The 21,409-nt window shown below is 37.3% G+C and overlaps 1 protein-coding gene across 2 annotated transcripts in view; it reads right to left on the bottom strand.

The window, feature by feature from the left end:
* CDH13 (cadherin 13) overlaps positions 1-21,409 on the bottom strand; it is a 470,111-nt gene that overhangs the window by 271,036 nt on the left and 177,666 nt on the right. For both annotated transcript variants that reach the window (XM_065640841.1, XM_065640840.1), the window contains exon 4: positions 6,977-7,093. In XM_065640841.1, coding sequence (XP_065496913.1) covers positions 6,977-7,093 — 117 coding nt within the window. The remainder of the gene's footprint in view (positions 1-6,976; positions 7,094-21,409) is intronic.

The raw sequence follows: 21,409 nt of genomic DNA, 5'->3' as shown, positions 1-21,409 counted from the left end.
AAAGTCAAGGTGGATAACAAAAAACTTTCCATTAGTCCACTCAGGATATAGAATCATCTCAGAAGATTGTAAAGATGAAAATTAACAAAAAAATCAGTATAGTTTCATGAAAACCACAGGGAACCAAGTTAGGGAATGGCAATTTAATAACTATTATTCCTCATCTCTAGAAGGGGCTTCCTGGCTGGTGCTGTCCATGGTGCTCCCCATTCATAGGATGCTCAGTAAGACCAGGTACAGAACCACACCCTACACACGATTCTTGAAACATCAGCCTGGGGCTTATCTGGGTCGAGGAAGCTGGAAAAGGCCTGGAGTTTGGGGGAGATTATTTGGGTTTGGTTTTGAAGAGATGACTATAATTAATCATTAAAGGTAAAACAAAACAACCAAAAAAAAGGCACATTATGGAAAGGTTTCTAACATCAGGCATCATTAGACGAAATAGCTATTGCATCTAAAAATAACCTAAACATTTTCCTTAAACTTGAGTCTAAAATTCAATTAGTGTGCCAATGAAAAATTAGTTGCCAGGGGTTTATTTCATCTTAGTTACTTTACACAGATAATTTACTGGCAGTGACTGACTTTTTTCCCCGCTACCTTCATCTGCAACACAATTTAAGATACCAACTTTTGAGATCAAAGTTAGCACAAACAACGTGGCAGTTAAACTGTAGTGTACTCTGCTGAACACCTTCAGAGCATAAAATCTCTTCTGTTTGGTGCTCTCCTTAAGGTCATTAGCATGATTTATTATGAAGCAGGAAATTAGGTACTGGATATTTCAATATTGGGTAGAAAATTTAATTCCATTGTTGCCATAGAACTGCTTAATCTCCAACAAACTTGTAACCATAGTAACTAGATTAGAAAGTATTCCTCAAATGTTTAAAAATTCTTTTATTCTTATTAATGACACCAAACACTGAAAAATAATGGTAAATTCTTATTATTTTCCAGTTTTCCAAGGCCTCTGCTGCTCAAGTGTAATTCTTTTGAAAGATCTTAAGTAAACGGGAATATTTTAACAAGGCTTTCCATTAAAATTCTGTTACCTTAAAGAGAACAAATGTAGTCCGTTGGAATTGTTTATGTGACTTTTTTTTTTTTTTTTAAAGGAAGTTTGAAGAGAGACCTTTCAGAAAGAGAGATAAATTTGAAGAGCTGTTTTCCCTTAATGGTTTGTTAGGACATCAAATACATATCCTTTAATGAAAATTAATATGCTGTAGTTTAATAACTCACGTACTTGCATTGAAAGCTCTTTAATTTAATGGAGTGCTGTTCATTTCATTACCTTCATTGCTGAGGTAGGTTGGTATTTTTCCATGAAGGTCAGAAGTGTGCCATTCCTTCATGCAAGCCACAAATTTGATCAGATGTTAAACTCTGACATCTCCAATGATCCATTTGGGTCCAGCTCAGCAGAGTATTACACATTTTCAAGAACAGCAGAATAGCAGGAAACCTCTCAGTGTTGGTTCTTTCAGGATCTGAAGCAGCTGTATTATGCAACTGTGATCGTATATTTATCAAACTTTGTATTCCCTTCTCAGTACTTCTGTCAGAAATTAATTCCTCTTCTCTGGGGACTAGAAACTTTTCTTCTAATCTTACACCAAAATTTATTAATTATTACACCAGGGTATTCCTTTCACTTAAAGAACTACACTCACTCTGGATTTAAAGAAAACACAGTGCTAGGCTGAACAAATTGAGCTCATATGTTTTTCTGCTCAATCTTACTGTGTTAGTACCATAACTTGATTTTTTCTCTAATCACAACCTTTTTTCTTGCTGGATTAGAAAGAGCTTTATTTATTAAGGCTGTCTTTGTTGCCTAAGTGCTATTCATCAACAACACCTTTTTTTTCCCTCTTTTTCTGTGCCTCTTTCTACTACTCTTTTTTTGCTGCTTGTTTATATATCCTCATCTGTGGATGTCTTTTCCTGTGTCGAATGATAGACATACTCTAGCAATCAGTATTCCTTGTACCTGAGTAATTCCATCCACTCTCTGAAAAAGGTCCTCACCTTACAATGCTTCCCAGGAGCCAAACACTCCAACATCTCCCCTACGGCACCACTTTTTCAGCTGTCACCAAAATAGTCTTGCCTCCTGGACAAGCCAGAATTCTTGCTAATGACCACCTCCTCTTTTCTGAGCATACTCTTTGGAACAACCTGATCATTACATCTCATGTGGCAATGATTTGAAAATAAAAAAATCCAGTGAATTTTTCCTGTAGACCTCAGACCTACTTCTAGTTCCATAGTAAGAAATATATTCTTTTGCTTCTGCACCACTTTTACTAACTAACATGAAGATTCAGACCAAGAACGGAGAGTCAGACCTTTACCAAATGAGCAGCTGATAAGGAGTCACACAGATGTCTCTCTTTTAGGTATAGATCCTCTGTTCTGCACATCATTCTATTTTCTGGTAGCATACACCATTATCTTCTAGACATGGACGCCCATCCTAGCTAGGTACATTCCCTCCTCCACTTCTTTAGACTCTGTCTCTCCACTCCCTCATTTCCTGCCTAATTTTCCAGTAGAAAAAATGCATTTCTTAATTCAGCTTTTATTCCACTGTTTTTCTTGTTCCTCTGTTGTCTTTCAAATGTCCTCCTCTAATCTACAATACTTCTCTCTGGGTTCTCTTCACAGGTCGGTGGATCATGATCATATCTCTTGACAATTCTATCATCTTCTTTTCAAACTTTTGCCTGAAGTTTGGCATTTTTTCAAGCTGCATCTTTAGTATTTAACACTTCTGCGAAGCATATAATTTATCATACATAAATAGCCTCAATCAGATAGCCACTCAAAAATAATAAGCTTCCAACAGCTTTTCCATCCAGTTATCTTCTGTTTCCTCCTCTCTTCAGGTTTTTTTCTATTGTTGCATTAACAGACAAGTTGTGTTTTCTCTTTGACTTAAATTCACAGCTCAGAGGAGGAAAAATAAAAATCACCTCCACAGAGATCTTAAAGATTTCTATCCTGTTTTCTAGCTTGCACCACTTTTACTCTTGAGCTTTTGTTTAGGTGAGTCCTGCCGTCTAATTGTCACTTGGCAGATAAAGGTCCATCAGCCCAGACCAGAGGCAGAGAGTATATAGAGAGTATCTGATGCAAAATATCTGAACAAACATCCCCTCCTTCCAAAAGGACTAAACAGCCAAGTAACAAAGGAAAAAATTCTCCTACTGGCAAAAAATGAGGCTTTGTTTTTTCTTCATTCAGCAGTTTCCTACAAAGTCTCTCGTGTAGTTCTGTCTTCTCATCTTCACTGAGCATAGAATTTCCTGCCAATCTTTACCAGGCCATTCATGGCATCCAGATCTTATGTGTCAACCATTAAAATACTCATTCTTATGAGGGACAATTCATTTAAATTAAAGAATACAATAACGGATTCATCATATATCCATCAATAAAATCAATAGAAATCCTTTCAGCCTATATTAAAACACCCTCACTTTGCAGATGTCCTTCTCTCCTAGTGGCTGGAAAAGCTGGAACTTGTTGGCCATCTCCACAATTACCTTCCTGCACTTTGAGCTCTGCATTAGTGTAAGGATCAAAATTCAAAAAGTACCATCATGCAGTTCACCACCACAGTTAAAGTGTGTCTAGAGGCTGTCAAATAGATGCATGGAACCACCACTCTTACCTTATCTTAGAAAACATTTCCATTGTGTAGTGGTGAATAACCTATCACTATAATTACAAGGTAATCTTGCATCCTACTGCTTTGTACTTCATTTGACATGATGTGGACAAATAAACCGGAAAAGTAACATATGGAGAGAGACTAAAAATTGGAGATCGTATCCCTGTGCTGTATCAGCAAGACGTAAAAAAACACATCAATAACAGTCAACAGTCGTAGCCTGGGCCATCTGGTCACAAAGGCCCATATTACCAAGATTGTATTAAAATACCTTCACCTCACTGTTTTCCCTCAGGAATGAAGGATAGATAATATGAAAAAGCTTAAATTCTGCTAAAAGGTGAGACGCCTCTACCTACAAGCACAGTACATCTATGATAGTTATTTAACTAAGAGATACCCTAAAGAAGGGTGTGAAAATGGCAAGTCAATAATTTCTAAGTGGGTATGCTGGAAAGCCAGTAACAGCACAGAGAACAGCCTCTACACATGTATTTCCTTGTTAAGCTAAAAACTAATTTGAATTTTTGTAATTAATTAAAACATTTTTTTCACTTGTCCAGTGCAATATCTCCTTCCTGAATCATATTACCAAGCCTTAATGAATAAAGTCCTCTAAAATCCCCATGTTTTTTGTTTCCTAATTGTAAAATAAAATGTAATTAATTGTTCTCCCCCTGCTCTATTTTTATACATCTGCCCTGCTCCCAACTAAGTGCTAATAAGCAGTTCAGCTGGTGGTGGCTGCTGCAATCACTTCCAAACAACCTTGTGCATTTCCAGGCAGCATAGCAGGGGTTAGAAAGCAAGAGGCAGGACAGATGAATAAACTACACTGCTAATTTGCTTTCTTCTTCCTTCTCATTTTTAAAATGCTATAGCATACAGATTATCTATGCTTCTGTATGTTTCCTCTCTTCCCCAAAACACTATATAAACCAGAACTACTAAAAACATATGCAATATCCCTTCGCAGTGATTACAACAGACCAGAGATGGCAAAGTTCAAGTTCAAGAGAAATTCATACACATCAGAAGATGTAATTCATCACTCCATGTAGTGCCCGGTTGAGGCTTCTGAAGATAAACCCCTAAATAGTGTGGAAGAGGAAATACATTTGTTTCTCATGCCTCATAGAACTGGGCAACTAAATGAATTTTTGCAAATTCATGAAGCTACGTACGGTTCACAATAAGCATCTAAAGTTAAATGAGACAGATGAACAACTTTTTCTATAGTTTGTGAAAGATGTGAAACAAGTGCATGAATTGGGTGTGTAGGGCTTCCTAGATTAGTACAGACTATTCTGATTCCAAAGACTTCATGGTTTATCCAATGAAGATCTGTGCATGTCAAAAATACATAAAATAATTACTTTCCTTTTCAGCATTGACTCCTACCAAATTTTTACTTAGGGAACAATAGACTCTCTTCCATAGCATCAGTATGTCTGAGGCTCCAAACCTTTTTATTCATGCTTCATTAAGCATTCAGTTGTAAATTACTGCAGTTGACCTAGAATACTTTGTTTAATTTTTTTAAAGATCTCTAAAATTTTTGTCTCACTTGGTACATATACACTCTATGTTGCAATAGACTATAACTAAAATACTCATGTCTAGATACCTAAAATAGAAATATACTGGAAAAAAAAAATTAAAACTGATGACAGCTCAAAGTATTTCAAGGTGCTGATCATTTGCAGTTGCCATAATTTAAACATTAGTTGAGGATAGGTATATCTTAGGGCCTTTGAAAAACAGACTGCCAGATGCTTTTACACTTCTGTGTTTGTACATCATCTAATGCACTTGTGATCCCTGACTAGCATGTCAGGAACAAAAACTAAGCAAGATGACAAGACGGTAGGAAAATATTTAAGTAGAAATAGGACGTGATTCATCTCATTCTGCTTAAGGAACTTCAGTTACCAGGACTGGGATCCTAAACTCCCAATAAAAATATTTGATGAAGGCACTTCTAGAGAGCAACTCCAACTACCTCAGATCCAAAACTTCAGTGTTCACCAGTAGTGGGGGTGGAAGGGGGTGGGGAAAAATAAATCAACGAAAAAGAAAGACTATAGATCTGCATATAAGTAACCTTTGGAATTCTCTCACTGCTTTAAAGTTGCACAACATAAGTCTTAAAAATTAACTATTTATCGCTAACACGTTAACCAACAATATTTACTTTAGTTATTGTTCATTAATTCTCAAACACTGAAATGTGAAGGGAAAGTTCAGAAATGGCTTTAGAAACTTTAGGACACATTAAAAAATATTTCAGAAAGACAGAAAAACTTAAGAAATTTATGAGAACAGTATAAATTATTGACGGGGAAAGGGAAGAAAATTAAAGCTCCACAGATTATTCTCTCTTTTTACTGATAGGAAAATAAACTTTCCTAATTATTAAAGTAACTGATTAGGTGCCAGCTGGCTAAATTACACATCGATCGTAGAGTAAAATTCTGCCCTTAAGCTGTGCGTTTAGCTGCAGCAATGATATCGGTGGGAATTAGGAATAGACTCCACAGCTGTATAGCCCATCACGTCATTAACACCTACTGAAGTTAGAGCAATGTATAGGGGTCCTTGTTTGAAAACCGCCAACAAGCAAACTATGTTCATGTAATTACAATTTCTGATGCTTAAAAGGCCATTTGAACAACTATTGATATTTTAGTTTTAATGATTTTATATATATAAGCTGTATATCTATCTGAAGTTCTGGAAAAGTGGCTGTTAGAACTCTAGCTGGTTGTCTGCAGATGTGAGAAGAACTTTCCACTTCTTTGTCAGACCTTTGCAAACAACAAAAAATAAAACTGAAAAAATCTGCTGAGGCTTATTTTGCGTTTGGACACTAGAAATTAATGAAGGGATGAATGAAACATGGTTTTACGTGTAATACCTTATGAATCCCTTCTAGGTCTGGAGAACAGAAATAAGATAATCCACACCATGAAGTAGGATATTTATTCTTCATAACATTCCTGCCGTTCCTCCTAACGGGCAGACACAGAGGCAGCAGCCTCTACTGAAGACAGCAGGTGCATGAAAATACATCTCTGATCAATGCATTCTACTAGAATGTATCCTGTTAAAGTTTGCCATGCATTTTCATCTGTCTGCACAATGCAGACAAAAAACACCAATTTTCTCTGTTCGGTTTTATGTTTCTTATTTTTTTCTGGGATATTAATGCCAACATGATAGGCATTACAAAATTTTAAAATAAATAGATCCATTAATATAAAAATTGAAAACAGTTCTTGCTTAACTTACCTTGCCAACAGATCTGGGGAATGGTGGTCTTTGATTTTCAGGAATTAATATCGGAGTTGCCAAAATAGCCCTTTTCTGTCTTGGAATTCCAAGGTTGCCTTCTATCTTAAAGATTTCCTAAAAAAATAAAAAGAACAAAGACTTTCAAAATAATATTCAGTCGTTATTTCCATTCTCTGCATCTTTAGGCAAAATTAACATGAACTACCAGATTCTAAGTTTTGTATTATATGTTTTCCAGAAATTAGCGATAACGTATCAAACTATTTATTTAAATCTGTCAGGTTATTGCACTTATTACAGTGATGGTAGACAAGCCATATTCATTTTGTATTCCTGTAGACTAGCTCACTTACAGGTGAATTTGCTGAGACTGTTCCCACCTAATGAACTGTCAATAAACACCAAAAGTTTGTAACTTAAGAATAAAAATAGACACCAAAACCCATGTGTAACTTAGAATATCAGCTAGGAGGATTTTTCAGGGTTGTGCAGGGTGGTTTTTGTGTGGTGTCTGGTTTTTGGTTGTGGGTTTTCTTTGTGTGGTGTTTGTTTGGTTGGTTTTTGTTTTGTTTTTTCCTTAAGTGAAACTTCATGTTACTATATCAGAAAGAACAAAAGTAGAAGCAGTCAATAAACAATCCTTCCTTTTGCTGCTGCATTTTCTGGAGTATTTAGTTCTCACTGAGCTTCAGGCAATTCAGCATTTTATGAGGTACAGCAAACTCTTCACAGTGACCTCTGGCCCCTAGAAAACCTCTGTCCATCACACCTTTGCCTTCTGTGTTCTTCTGCTCTCTGGTCCTCTCAGTGCTCTCTCTGCACAAGTCGCAGGTTCGCAGAGACCATCTCTAACTTTTGCTTCCACCTACAGTCTCTGAAACTCTCTTCTCCCATCACAGTTACAACCCAGGTCAAAAATAGCTTTCCCCATCTCCCAAAGTCCTCCTTTTGATCCAACACACAAAACAAACCCCACAACAACCTGACACAAATTGGTACTGTTTGTACTGTATTGGGAACTGTGAAAGTGAAAAATATTTAGATCACTACTATCCATTCAGGTTGTTGTGACAGTTTTACAAAAGAAATTGTAGGTTGAACTAAATGTCTAATTCCAACAAGGTAGTTACATCCTACAGGTAACACTTTGCTCTGTTAATACAGAAACTCAAACACCTAAGTTTCTCAGTCAGTTCTGGAATCTGTGTTGTTGTTTTAATAGCTGCAGCTTTATTACGTAAGGAGAGCCATCCTTAGGCTATATTTTTATAGAACTGCAAAGCTGAATGAGGTTTTTTAGTGGCACGATCTGGATATCCATCGGTCCAGAACTCCACGGGCTGCTCCTGCTGCCATCTGCACAGATGCCTCCCATCTAATGGGTCTGTCATCACCAAAACTCTGCTCCACCTCTACCAACTTTAGCACTGCTTTTCAAATTTGACAACAAACAGCAGCAAGGGAAACTCAAGTCTTCAACAGTTAGCTTTAGTGATGACAGTCAAAGAGCACTGGGAACCACGCAGAGAATTCCCTCTCACAATTTTGCCAATTTCCATAACTTTTTGAGGCTCACCCCAATACAGAGTTCCCACTTCTCTCTATTTAGTCTGAAAGGCCACTTGGATCCCTATTTTTGTCTTTCAAGTCCTTTCCCAAAAGAATTTTCCTTAATAATAATCAATGAGAAAATTCAAGGTAAAAAACATTTGAAGTGTCAAATAACAAGGAAAGAGCTGAATTGTATCCAAAGGCAAACGTACTTAGCAGTGAGCTTTCAAAATCACACTGTAAACACAGCAGACAGTTTGGCTGGCATGTGTCTGTGACATTTCTAAGGAGACTAAAAGTGACTACTAGTCTTTCTAAAAGGAAACATCAGTTCTTTAGCTCAGCAGTAGCAGTGGCTCAATTGATCACAATTTTCACCCGTGCTAACTCCTGCCTTCATGGTTGCCCTTCACCTTATGAAAATGTAAGGCAGAACTCCCAGATGCATGCGCTTTGGAAAGGTGCAAGACATTTATTCAGATTTACACCTCTTTTCAACCTAGGGTGGTTTGGGTTGGAAAAGGCCTTTAAAGGTCATCTACTCCACTCCCCCCTGCAACGAGCAGGGAACTTCAACTAGATCAGGCTGCTCAGAGCCCCATCCAACCCGACCTTGAATGTTATATGTTTCTTTCAATACCGGTTTGAGGAGCAAAAGGTATTTTCAGACTACTCAGTATCTAGAACTCCCAGTCTGGGTAGTCATAGATACATGAGCAACTAATTCATCACTTTCTCCTGACAGGTTACCCTTACACTTTCCCAGAGGGTTCACAAATGGAAGAAAAGGCCAAAATATATTCAATGAGTGAACACTGCAGTCATTAACACAAAGGAGCAAAGCTCTAAAGGAAAGTAGCAGGGCGGAAAGACTTTAAGGCCTTCAAATCCAGATTTCCTAGCAGGTCTTTGGAACACAAGGAAAAAAAAAAAAAAAAAAGGAAAATAGTATTGTTTGGGTGTTTTTGTTTCTAAGCACAACTAGTCCATTGCATGGAGAAGATTCTGCAGATTGGGTAGAGAAATGTAAGCCCTTCTCTGAGTATGTTTCACACTGTTTGTTGATCAAATCTCACTGCTAGTTTTTAAATAGTGATTTCTTCGTGATGATTTCTCTCTTTCTCATCATCCTCCGGTGTCTAACAGGAACACAACTGATTATATGAGTAGCCAAAGCATCACTATGGAAGGCTGGTAAACAGAAAAGAAGAAAAGATCAAGAGTACTTCACCAACATGTTTAATAATTCAGTCCCATTTGTGGGTATCATAATGATTTCACCATTTCTAAAGAACAGGGAAAAAGAAAGAACATTTTGCTTAATGCCGAGCAGGTACAACTGATGGTTCGATCCTCAATCAGTATAAGACATAATTCCGGATTCCTTGGCTTCTATGTGCACTTAGCACCTGATTCAACAGTCAAAACACTGAAAAGATTCTCATTCATGGGTGGATATAGTGCATATATAATAGTTTTTACTGAATTCATCTATTTAATTCTTGAAGAAGCAACTCACAAGGGATATGAAACTACTCTAGACAGAGTTAGTAAATTTCCCTCAAATTTTCTTACAATATCAGGCTAGCACTATAACAGGAGTCTTTCTTCCCTTGACACAAGTGAAACCCACAAATGAGTTTTCTACCATCTTTGCTGGAAACAGTTGATCAAAGTCTATAGTACCTGCCATGTCTTTGTAGCAGCCTTGACTCCAGACAAGTGTTTGTGTGCCAGGAGTCTGGAGAGCTTAGAATGACATGTCCCGGATGGGTGGTGTTCAACCAGCCCCCAGAGAGACAATGGCTGTGATTACTGTCTGCTTCTGCCATGCCTGATATGTTGCAGAATGAACAGAAACCTAAGCTGTGTGTCCAGAAACATCCACCCACAAGCAAAATTTTTGAAAAGAAAAAAAAGCCTTCCTGAGAAAAATGCACCAAAAATAAAAATTCTGGGTTTCCAATTTTATTTTTTAAATCAAAATGGTAAGAGAGGAAACCTACTAGGTTCTTCATTTTTACTATTTATCACAATATCACATCTGCAATCACTATCTTTCAACTGCTATTCTCGTGGACAGTGGACTATCTGATCAGAATCCAACTACCATTTCACTGTCCACCATTTCATAACCAGCTTTTACGCTCTATTTTTGAATTTATTAAATTCCCTTTCAAGACGTTGAATCGATACAGCAATAGCTTAGCACCCAATATGCTGATTCAGTGGCAAAGCGTGATTCCCTATTCATATTAAGCAAGTAACAAACAGCCTCCTCATTTCTCCAGCATTTAGCTTAGGTTTTTATTGGAAGATGCCAGTCTGCCCAAACTATGATGCTGCACAAGTTGCAGTTTCCCTAGATCCCTTAAGAACTTTCCACTCTTTTTTGGTTTTCTTTCTTTTTACCAGTGGTTCTTGGGAGCATTGCAGTACTGGAATATTTGAATGAATGGCCAAGTCACTTTCGAGCAGCAGGCACCATTACTCTTGGCAAAGAAAATTTCATTAGAACTTGTCATGGGAATAAGGTGGCTGAATACTGATATCAATTTGTCACAATAAGGGTTGGAATCATCACTGGAGAGACAAACTGTAATCCACTATGGTGACCAGAAAAGTGGTTGAGTTTCTTGACATTCAGTTGTTTTTATATACTAATCTCGATGGTACAAAATGGAGTCAGTCCCAAATACAAAGAATAAACAAAATTAATTGGATGCTTGTTGCAAGCAAAATTCCTCTGAAATAGCAAGTGGGATGTGGTATTCAGCGCTATGTCAGTCTTCCTACAAAATAACCTCACTACATGAGACTGAAAAACTAAAACTGCATGAAGAAATAATTTTTGTATAATTCTCAGCTGAAATTTCACAATTGTGCTGTAATACTTCGTTGCTTTATGTACATTATTTCTATCATCAGAATATTGTTTTTATCAGCAGCATTGATAATTAATGATTTCTAAAACATGTGCCAAAACAGAAACATACTTTCTCATGTTGTTAATAATACGAAAACTTAAGAAATGTGCTGGAACTTGTAAGTTAAAGAACAACTGTTTAAACAAATAATTAACTCAATGAATTCAGTTGAGAATTGTGAAGGTCAACAGCATATACACAAACATCTGCTCAAAAGTAGTCTGTCCTCAATGCCTGTTAATGCCACCCTAAAAATCACACTGTACACCTTAGAAGAATAAACCCAGCTAAAATCTAGCACGCTAAAGAGAATCAGGTATGTCAGAGCACATGAGCTTCCAGGCTGGTGAAGCGTGGTCAGATACAACGATCCGGGTAATTGCTGGTGGAACCTGATTTAATTACACTGGGTGTTTCTACCATTATAATTGTTACATCAACAGAGAGGCAGCTCACCGACATACCCATTAACTTCATAGACACTCTGTAATCTCAGCCTAGAGCTTTGCTACTGTGCCGTTCAGCCAGCTGTGCTATATGTATTTTTAATGATGGAGGTTCCTTTTATCTTTAGAGGAGTCAAGATCATATTAGGAAAAATTTCATTCTTGTTCAAATCATTCAGTCATGTGTAAATCATAACTATTTTAATGCTAATTTATTCTAAAGTATCTTTATAATGCGTATGTGGCAAAATGTCAACTATCGTGGAGACAAATCTGAACTTTCGCTTTGTGAAATGATACGTTCCATTATTGCCCTGAACCTCTGCAGTATCTTTTGTGATGGAAAAGTCCCATTTCTATTCAAGTACAAGTTTCATTTCTCTTCACACCTGCCTTACTCTGTGACAGGGAAAAGTTTTTCTAAGATTATAATGGACTAAATGCCGTTAACTTTCCTTTTGTACACATTAACCATGGGAGTTACCTGTTCTGAAAACCAAGTGCCTTTTCTTTTCTTAAATTAACATTTCAGACTTTTCTTGCCATCATTTTGTGAGTGTTATTTTCATTTTGAACCATATGTGAATCACCCCCTCTTTCAGGAAATCTCATATTGGTTCCACACTGCTCATTAAATATAATGAGATATCCCTTATACACAAACAGCCAAATACACGCTGACTGACTGCATCTGTCAAACACCATTGCAAATATGGGCTTAAGGAAAAAGACAGTGCCTGACCTTATGCCTCTGTCTTCACCAGGATACACTAACAACACATGACTTATCACCGCTAAAAATACCCTTATCCCCATTTCTACTGTGCTTACACAGGTTGCAAAGCAAACGAAACCAGTGTGCTTCTACAGCATGCCAGAAAAAATTCAAAATTGTTAAAGATGTACCCAAACCTTCAGCACCTTAAATATAAATGTAGCATAAATAAGGAAAGTGCTTGGTTATGCAATTGCCAAAGCCTGCAATCCTTAAGAAAAGTGTCCTGTAATAAAAAATCAACTTGAAAACAGGGGGGTTTTGCTTTCTTTTTCTTTTAATGAAGGTATATCCCATTGTCTTTGATACTAAACTGCTACTGAAAACAGTACTAGATACATAGTGGAGTTCTAAAGCAATTAAAACCTTTCACAAATCTGATTCTTATGGGAAAAACTCATTGCACAGCATGGACACAAAGCCTGAACTTCTTACTCTTAATATTCCTACTGAGTCCACTAAGTGGACTTCTTTCTTCACTTACATTGGAGGAACTCAAAATGTGAGAGCTTACCTTTAACCCCCAGCAAGCTTCACACATGATGAAAACACTCTGATTTCCAGAGTGAGAAGGAGAAAGAAACCACAGAACATGGTAAATGAATCAAAGACGAACCCTTTTTTGGGGGGAGTAACCTATATAAAGCCACAAAATATGTGGATCAGTAGCAGACAACTGACAACTCCAAATTCAGAATAACACAAGCAGCCATGAACAAGCTGTTCAGTGTCTCACTTCTGGGATACAAGGACAATTTCTAATAAAGAAAATTTATTTCTTATGTAAAATAAATTTTATTCATAGCAGAAGTTGTCCTTCCTTGAAAAAACAGCTTTCTACATCTTGCTGCAGGCCAGCCAGCTACAAGCATACAAAAGAAAACTAACACATTTTATATCTACGTTCTGGATTGCTCAAGTGCTATGGAACTCGTTGCATTACAACAGTGCTGCACAAAAGCAATTTCACAACACCCTAAAGCAATAATGCTGTACGTTGAAGTCATGTATACTGTTTAATAGACCTAGTGGCTGCAGCCCCAGTCCCATGTCTGAACGGATGCATAACACACTCTTCTTCCTGCCGCCTACAAGGCTTCAAACTGTGATTACAATTAAAACCTCAGTCCTGCTCCTCAACAGCTTTTTAAAGCTCTGTTGTCACATATTCCTTGTCATCCCTCAGTTCCTTTGAAACAACCCCTCATCTAGTTCCAAACATCGATTATTTACCTTGCTATTCTTTCCTAAACTCTCCATGATCTTTCTGTTCTTCCTGTGACCTTCCTGCATTCCCAAATAACACCTCACTTTGTCTTGCTCCGGGTCTAAATCTGCAAGTCTTATTTTTCTTTGGAAAACATTCATTCCTTAACATTCATTTTCAATTGTTTCTCTTGAACACTGATGATACAACTCTATCCAAACTGAAGTAATCTCGAATCTGCTCCCCCCACCTCCACCCCCAAGCCTATTTTTTCCCCTATTTTTAGGCTTTTCTTTGAGCGACATCCATGTTGGCATTAGAACTCCAAGACTTCCTTATTTCACCCATCTTTATCAGATAACTAGTTCCATTCCCCCACCAAAAGCACAGTCAGTGTTGAAATTTCTGATATCCTGGTAGATTTGGGAACACTTCTTGTTACAGGTCCTTCAACTCACTCAAGACAAGAACAATTCCTCATAATGCCATATGAAGAATGACTGGTGAAATTCCACCATAACACAAACAGGACCCTGTTCTCCCCTGTCTTGCCATTTTCCCAATGCACAGCCACCCAAGCCAATTCAAAGAATGTATAAATTCTGTCTAATCACAACAGTGGCATTTTAAACTCAGTGTGCATGGCGCAAGCAGCAGTTCAAGAAGCAGGAGAGCAGAGCGAGAAGTCCATTGTTAAGCTATCCTGAGACACATGGGTTCTAAACCTTCCAAGTCATTGCTTCTCACTTTAAATTAAAGCAGATCTTTATTTAAAATGAAAATTCATTAATGTCATGTTGGACAGATACACACATTAAATATCTCTTCCTTCTCTCACAATATCACTAATCCTGACCCATCCCATTCATCTCATAAAACTCTCGGGGCGAGGCAGGAAATGAGGAATTCAGCCTTTGGTCTGAGATGCCACAAAACCCAGTAAAAATTACAATGCAGACACTGACTGTATGTCTTACAACCCTACCCTGTACGTTTTGGCAACCTAAACTGCATGTGCAGGCAGTTCGGCACACCCAAGTGAATCATTTGCTTTGCACAGCACGGATTACGTATAGGAGACCTGGTTGTGGGTACTGCAAAAAAATTGCCAGTTACCTCATGCTGAAAAACAAGACAACTTTTATTAGGAGTCTGAGAAGTCTATTTTGTGTTGCAGTAATCAAGGACAGTTTAACTGCAAGGGAATTTCAATACTTTTCTCTCCATTAGTACCGGTACACCCTTGCATGTAGTCTGATGTTGCAGTCATGTGCCTGCACTGCTTTCGTCCCCCTTTCCATTAAACCAGAGCTGTATTGACTTTGAGCAAAAATAATATGCTACATAATATTGCAAAGCGGGAACGCATTATGTTGAGATCATAGATCTGCACAACAAAAAAAGTCTGGATATATTCTATTATACTTGACTACGCATGCGTGGTGCTCTACAGAGCTAGCATTCTTGTGCTTTCCTACACAGGAGTTGCCAGACTGACAAATGAAGTGGTTGTCTGTGATGAAGATAAAATGCCCACTTAGATGTAGGCTTCAGCAAAACTCCTCATTCACCAAGCTGGATTTGAAATTTGGTCGAAAGAGCTGAAATGTTAGTGCATTAATCCACTTCACCGCTTGGTCCAGCTACTCAGAACTAATTAATTAACAGGCATTAACTGAGTCCAAAGAGCTGAAATTGTAGTGTATTAATCCACTTCACAACTTGGGCTGTATTTTTACTCTTCAATACAAACAAACTATCAGACAGTAACTGTCTGATACCAGAGACTTAATCCTATTCTCTGATACAAATCAGTGTTGTAGTGTCTTGTGGACGGCATCTTATTGCTACCTGAGTGGTACTGAAGTTGGTACTGGACTTTGACTGCATTTGTCAAAGACGAAAATACAAGACCTGAACATGTCCTGTGTCATTTGTTCCCCCAATAGTGACCCAATTAAATTCACAGGACAATGCCCATTAGTTCTAAGCCTTTCATTAGTCTGAACAGTCTCAAAGACCCACATAGTATTATCGAAGAAGAAAGTACACAGGTGAAGTTCTGACTCTGACGAGAGGTACCTAAAAATCCACATACAATAAAACAACTTTTTAAAAAGTATGACTAATAAGACACTTAAAAAACATAGCCATGCAGTCAAATTTTACTTCTAGGTCCAACTTCTATAGAACTTTGAAAATATGCTTGTTAGAAATAGCTGTACCTATTTTGGTGTGGGAAATGAAAGCTCGTCTTTTTTGCAGAACATTTCTGAAAAAAAAGTTAAACAAGTAAGATGGAGACCCTAGACATAGGCTTGGACATCTCAGTGGATTCTCACATTTCTCCTTAATCACATGTTAGCAATTAAGTCTAATTCAGGAAATTCAGAGAGTGGACCTGTCAGGAATCAGGAGTAAATTAATTGCTATAGTGGAACAGATCAATGATTCATAAGCTGTAACATCAAGCTGCTAACAATATTAATCACCACATACTTTACAAAAAAAGAGCCTAAAATGGCAGGATTTATAGTTTACAATGGTTTGAAGGGGGTTTTTTTCTGGATTATAACTACTGAAACTAAAGTCGAGGAGAGCTTTACAATACATTAAATGTGACATTGATAGTTCAATACTGCATATCATTAAAATTCATATGTTTGCGTCTGAGCATTTTGCCCTAACATCCTGCAGCTATAGTAGCATAGAAATATTTATATTCCCTACTTCACACCTGTTGACTTTTAACTGAGTGTCTCCATGGGATGAGAACAGTCATCACCTACACAAACACCAAGTAAACAGGTTTTATTCAAGTTTCCTGGCCAAGAGAAGAGAGATCCAATGTTCCTCCCATCCTGCGTGCCATCTGTTCGGCAACTCCACTGCCACTCCTACTGCCTTATTTTTGTAGCATTGGCCACGGGCCAAGGCTCTAGGTTTCCGGTCAGTGGGAAGCAAAATCCATGATTATTAAAAGAAATAATTCTCTCTAAACTGTCAGAGCAGGCTTGGAGCACTCCATAGCTCCTTACTGACTACAGTGAAATGACTGAATAGGGACAGATAGTCCAGAGGTTAAAGCATTCACAGAGGATAGAGAAGTTACAGATTCAGGACTGGCCTAATTTCTTCCAGAGATTTGCCAGTGAACCACATTATTTTAGCATTTACACCCCATAGATCTAAAACCTCTACTCAGGTCTCTTGACTCACAATCCAGTGTCTTTCTAAAGAAGATGTGATGCATTCAAATGCATTCAAAAACCTGAGCTCCGACCAAAACAGAATATTACACACCCCTTATGTTCCACTCTTCTGTTCCTATTTCATGTCTGTTCAGTTCTGTCAGATAAATTTTATTTTTATCTATACGCGTTGTCTTGCTCCCAAAGTCACCAAAGTCATTAAAGTCAGACAAGTGATGTCTGCTGCCTTTACTGACGCAGGAGAATTCTAGAATTAAAAACCTGAGTTCTCACAGCTTGAGCTAAATCAGCAAAATCTCACTACTCCTCATAATTATCAATCATGCAGCTCGCCCCAGCAGAATCTCGACTGGACTGTATTTAAATGGTATTATGAATTCGTAAGATGAATTCTTCAGTTCTCATCACCCATGCCAAGTGCAAATGTTCTGCTTCAAAACGTGACCAAAGCCCCATTGTGTATATCAGATTATGCACAGCATGTTGCTTCTAAGAAGTGCAGAATTTCCAAGGAATGTAAGAAAATTAATTCTGCTCTGCTATTCAACTTTCCTTGCACCTTACTCTTTGTTATCTGAATGTAGCACTGCAAAAAAAAAAAAAAAAAATCAACCTATCAGCTTAGTGCTTAAGGTTCTAGTTGTTATTGCCTGACCATTTCAGAGCAGAGGGAAGAGCAGTATCAGTTTCTTAACTTTATTTTGCTGAACTTATCTCACAGAGACAGGTTAATATATTGCAGCATTCATAATTTGATACATTTTTGTCCCTGTTTCAGTTTACAAACTGTCCATTAACAGACCTTGAAATCTCTGAACAAATACATTATCTACCATTATACGCAAGTTTCTCAGATGAGTAATTTTTGATCTTGAGATTGCTCAGGCAGTTGCTTAGAAACATTTGTCTGTATTAGTTACACGAGTCATGTGGTATTATTTTTCTTTTCAGATTGGATGGCTTCTGTGAATAAGCAACAGAGCATGAAATGTAAATTTCATGATATAAAATTCAAAACTTGCTTTTGGCAAGGATTTGATTTATTACATTTATAGCACAAGATGAAAACAAAAAGGTTATCTCTGATCTGAATGACTTGACGGGGAAGTAACGTCTGTGCCACTTGGAGAACTAGTGGCACGGATTGCAAAAACAAACAAACAAAACATTTTTTAAAAAAGAAATCCCATGGAATCAGTGGAGTGCATGGCCTAGGGAGCTTATTTGCTGAAAAGATCATTCACAGAGACATGAAGATGATAAAGAACAGGAAGAAAGTTTTGACGAGTCTTGCTATGGAATTAAATGGAACCTGTGCAATAATTCATTTTACCAGTTATCTATCTATCTTTACCAGTTATCAAAATTATGGGTTCCTTTTCTATCAATTAGTGCTTTCCAGGGATTAGTACTTTCCTAGATTAAAGCACAGGTAGTTAGGTCAGGAAAAAAATCATGGAGACTCAAGTTATTATTTGCCTTTTTTAGAGTTCTGTGCAAGCAAAGAAAAAGGAGTAATCTTGTTCATGTTGAAAGTAACAGCTCATTCAATAAGGTTGGAAAGTATTCACTAGTATTTCATTGTAGACCATATGGAAATATAGCAGAATTTTTTTTTTCTGCTGACGCTACCAGTATGAGAAACGTTGAAACTCACACGTTTTTGCTTCTTTTAACTTTGTAAAAGAGCCACTTGTATTTGCCTAAGCGTTTCTCTACTGATAGTAATGTTTTTTCTTCTCTGTGGATGCAATGATTTATAACAGCAAAACCAATGGTTCAAAACTAAATATAGAATTTTACTAGCAGAGGCTGCTTCTTTCAGTTGGAGAGAACCAAATATGGTAAAACTATGTTACTGAGCACACTCTTAGACTGTGATCCAGGCTACTTCTATAAACTATAAAGCTTGCATTCAAAATATAACCAAAGCCATGAAGACCAAACAAAACAAACCCTGAACGAGGAAATACTGCTAAAAAAATGGACAGATACTTCTTAGAAAACAACAGGAGTTTTTTTCCAGTAAATTTTTAAACCCAGGCTGCAAGGACTGATGGACAGTAAAACCATTTGCAAAGGAGAAAATATATCTGATTTTTTCCTGAATTGTAATGCAACATTAGAATACAACGGTATTGGGCTCTGACTTTTTAGTGACACTTGTGATAGCCAAAGGCACGTCTCATCCCACTACTAATTAGGTCAAGTCTCTGACTAACTTCCCTGGTACTCCCTCTCACGCCAGCAGCTCTGCTAGAAATTAATGCCAGTGGGTCCCAACTGACAGCCAAGTGTTCCCGGCAGCTGAAGCCTGACATCAGTGCAAAATATTTGTGCCACCCGTGATTTAAACCAGGCTTAGTTTTGGGTGGACTATGACTAACCCATGATTAAGATCAAATCCTTCTGCTGGCAGAAACAGCATTGAGTGAACGTGAAATATGTCTGCACAGTCTTTGCTTACTGTTTAACAGCCTATCTCATAAATCCCAGTAAAGACATTTCACAGCACCAGCCAGAAGTTGTGTCACGTCCTCAGCACTTCTCTCAATATTTAGTCAAATGCCGACATGTTATTAAGTACTAAAACACTGAATATGAATTTGATTAGAAAACAAAGGCATACATTTTTATTTTAGGAAAAACAAAGTCTTCAATGAACCCAAATTTCTCCACTGCATACTTTCAAAGTTTGTATAAAAACTTACACATTCCTTAAATACCAAATAATCACTTTTTTCTTCCTCCTTTCTGTAACATGCATCTCAGTCAGATCATGCTCATCCATTTTCAACAGTACATTGGTCCCTTCACAGCTGCATAGAGAAACTCGGTTTAAGAAATATGAGCTTAAAAATTGCCACCCTTTGCCTGTCTGTTAAATAAGGCAGAAAATAAGTAAATAAAAGAATCAACTTCCTGAGCTAAGATTAAAAGCTGCATTCATTTTAAGGAATGGTGTCTTTTTACCATTGAAACTGAAGCTGTAGATTATTCTGTGCTCATAAAGTACTACAGTGGGCAAAGAACTTTCTCATAATGAACATCGCTGTAGAACAATTTATCTACAAGAAAGGAAACAAGTTTGCATAATCCATTTATGGTTGATTCAGCTTTAGAGGAATTTGTTATATAAATATCTCACCCTGGGGAGATCTCACCCTGCCAAAATAACTAATGAAAGTGTTTGAGCAACTTAACACTGATAATTAATAGGATTTTTCAGTATCACAATGGACAGTGACATCTTCTCATGTACATTAACCATGTCACCAGTGAAGACAAAAGCTTGCAGATTGCAAGACCCAAATACATCAGAAAGCAGAAAATGAATTAACTTAGCACTTGAAAAAATGCGAAGTAGGTGACATGTTTTAACTGATCATCAAAAGGTGTTTTATAGCACTTTCTTAAAAAACATTCCTTAGCTCAGTAATTATCACTTTTAAAATCTTAATTAATAGTTCATCAATTCTTCAACTGACATTTCTAATATTCTGCTATCGTGCTGGAATGTTTGACTAAACATAATCAAGTACCATTATGTTGTCATACACTTAGCCAGCAATCACAAGTTATGTTTTAAGTTTAGGTGTCAATATTAAATCATCAAGAATGATTACCACAGGTAACTCTCACAATCTCATCAATAATGCCTTGCCAGCTACCGTTCTGTAGAGACTTAAAATTTACAGTGAACCTTGCCTGCTTTTGTGGTCACATAATTATTTTTATTATGCTTTGTGGCAATGTTGGCTGCCAAAAAAGGTTGTCCTAAAACCCCAGTGTGACAAAAATCAATTTTCAAATGCAAATGAGGGTGCCACAGGTGACATTTTTCATACCCAATAAATTGCCTGTCTGTGGCTTTGAACTAATGGACACATAAACAAGAAAGATTGGTGCCAAGGTATTGCATTATAATCCTAGCAAAGTTTTATGAGACTCGTGCTACAGGCTGCAAAGAGAGACTAAAACAGAGGGAGGGGACATGAACAATTTGAGGAAACCTGTAAGAACAGATATTGCTTTTTTTTTTTTTACATTCCTTTATTGTTTTCTGAATTCAAATTTCCCATTTATTTACCACTCCCCCCGCCTTTTTAAAATTTCGCTGTTTTTCATGACCCTGTCTTGTCTGCCACATCTTTTTCCTCATTATTATTCTCCACTTCTTCTCTTCTCTATCCCGTACCCGTCTTCCCAGTTTCTCTCCTAGAAAATTTGTACAAACAGGATTCCTTCCCATTGTTCTTTTTTAATTCTGGCAATACTGTTTCCATTTACTTCCACCTCCTTGAGGTGACAG

The sequence above is a fragment of the Caloenas nicobarica genome, chromosome 9 (assembly GCF_036013445.1).
Source record: "Caloenas nicobarica isolate bCalNic1 chromosome 9, bCalNic1.hap1, whole genome shotgun sequence".
Taxonomy (NCBI): domain Eukaryota; kingdom Metazoa; phylum Chordata; class Aves; order Columbiformes; family Columbidae; genus Caloenas; species Caloenas nicobarica.
Note: the sequence above shows the minus strand (reverse complement) of the source record. Positions and strands in the feature narration are given on the sequence as shown.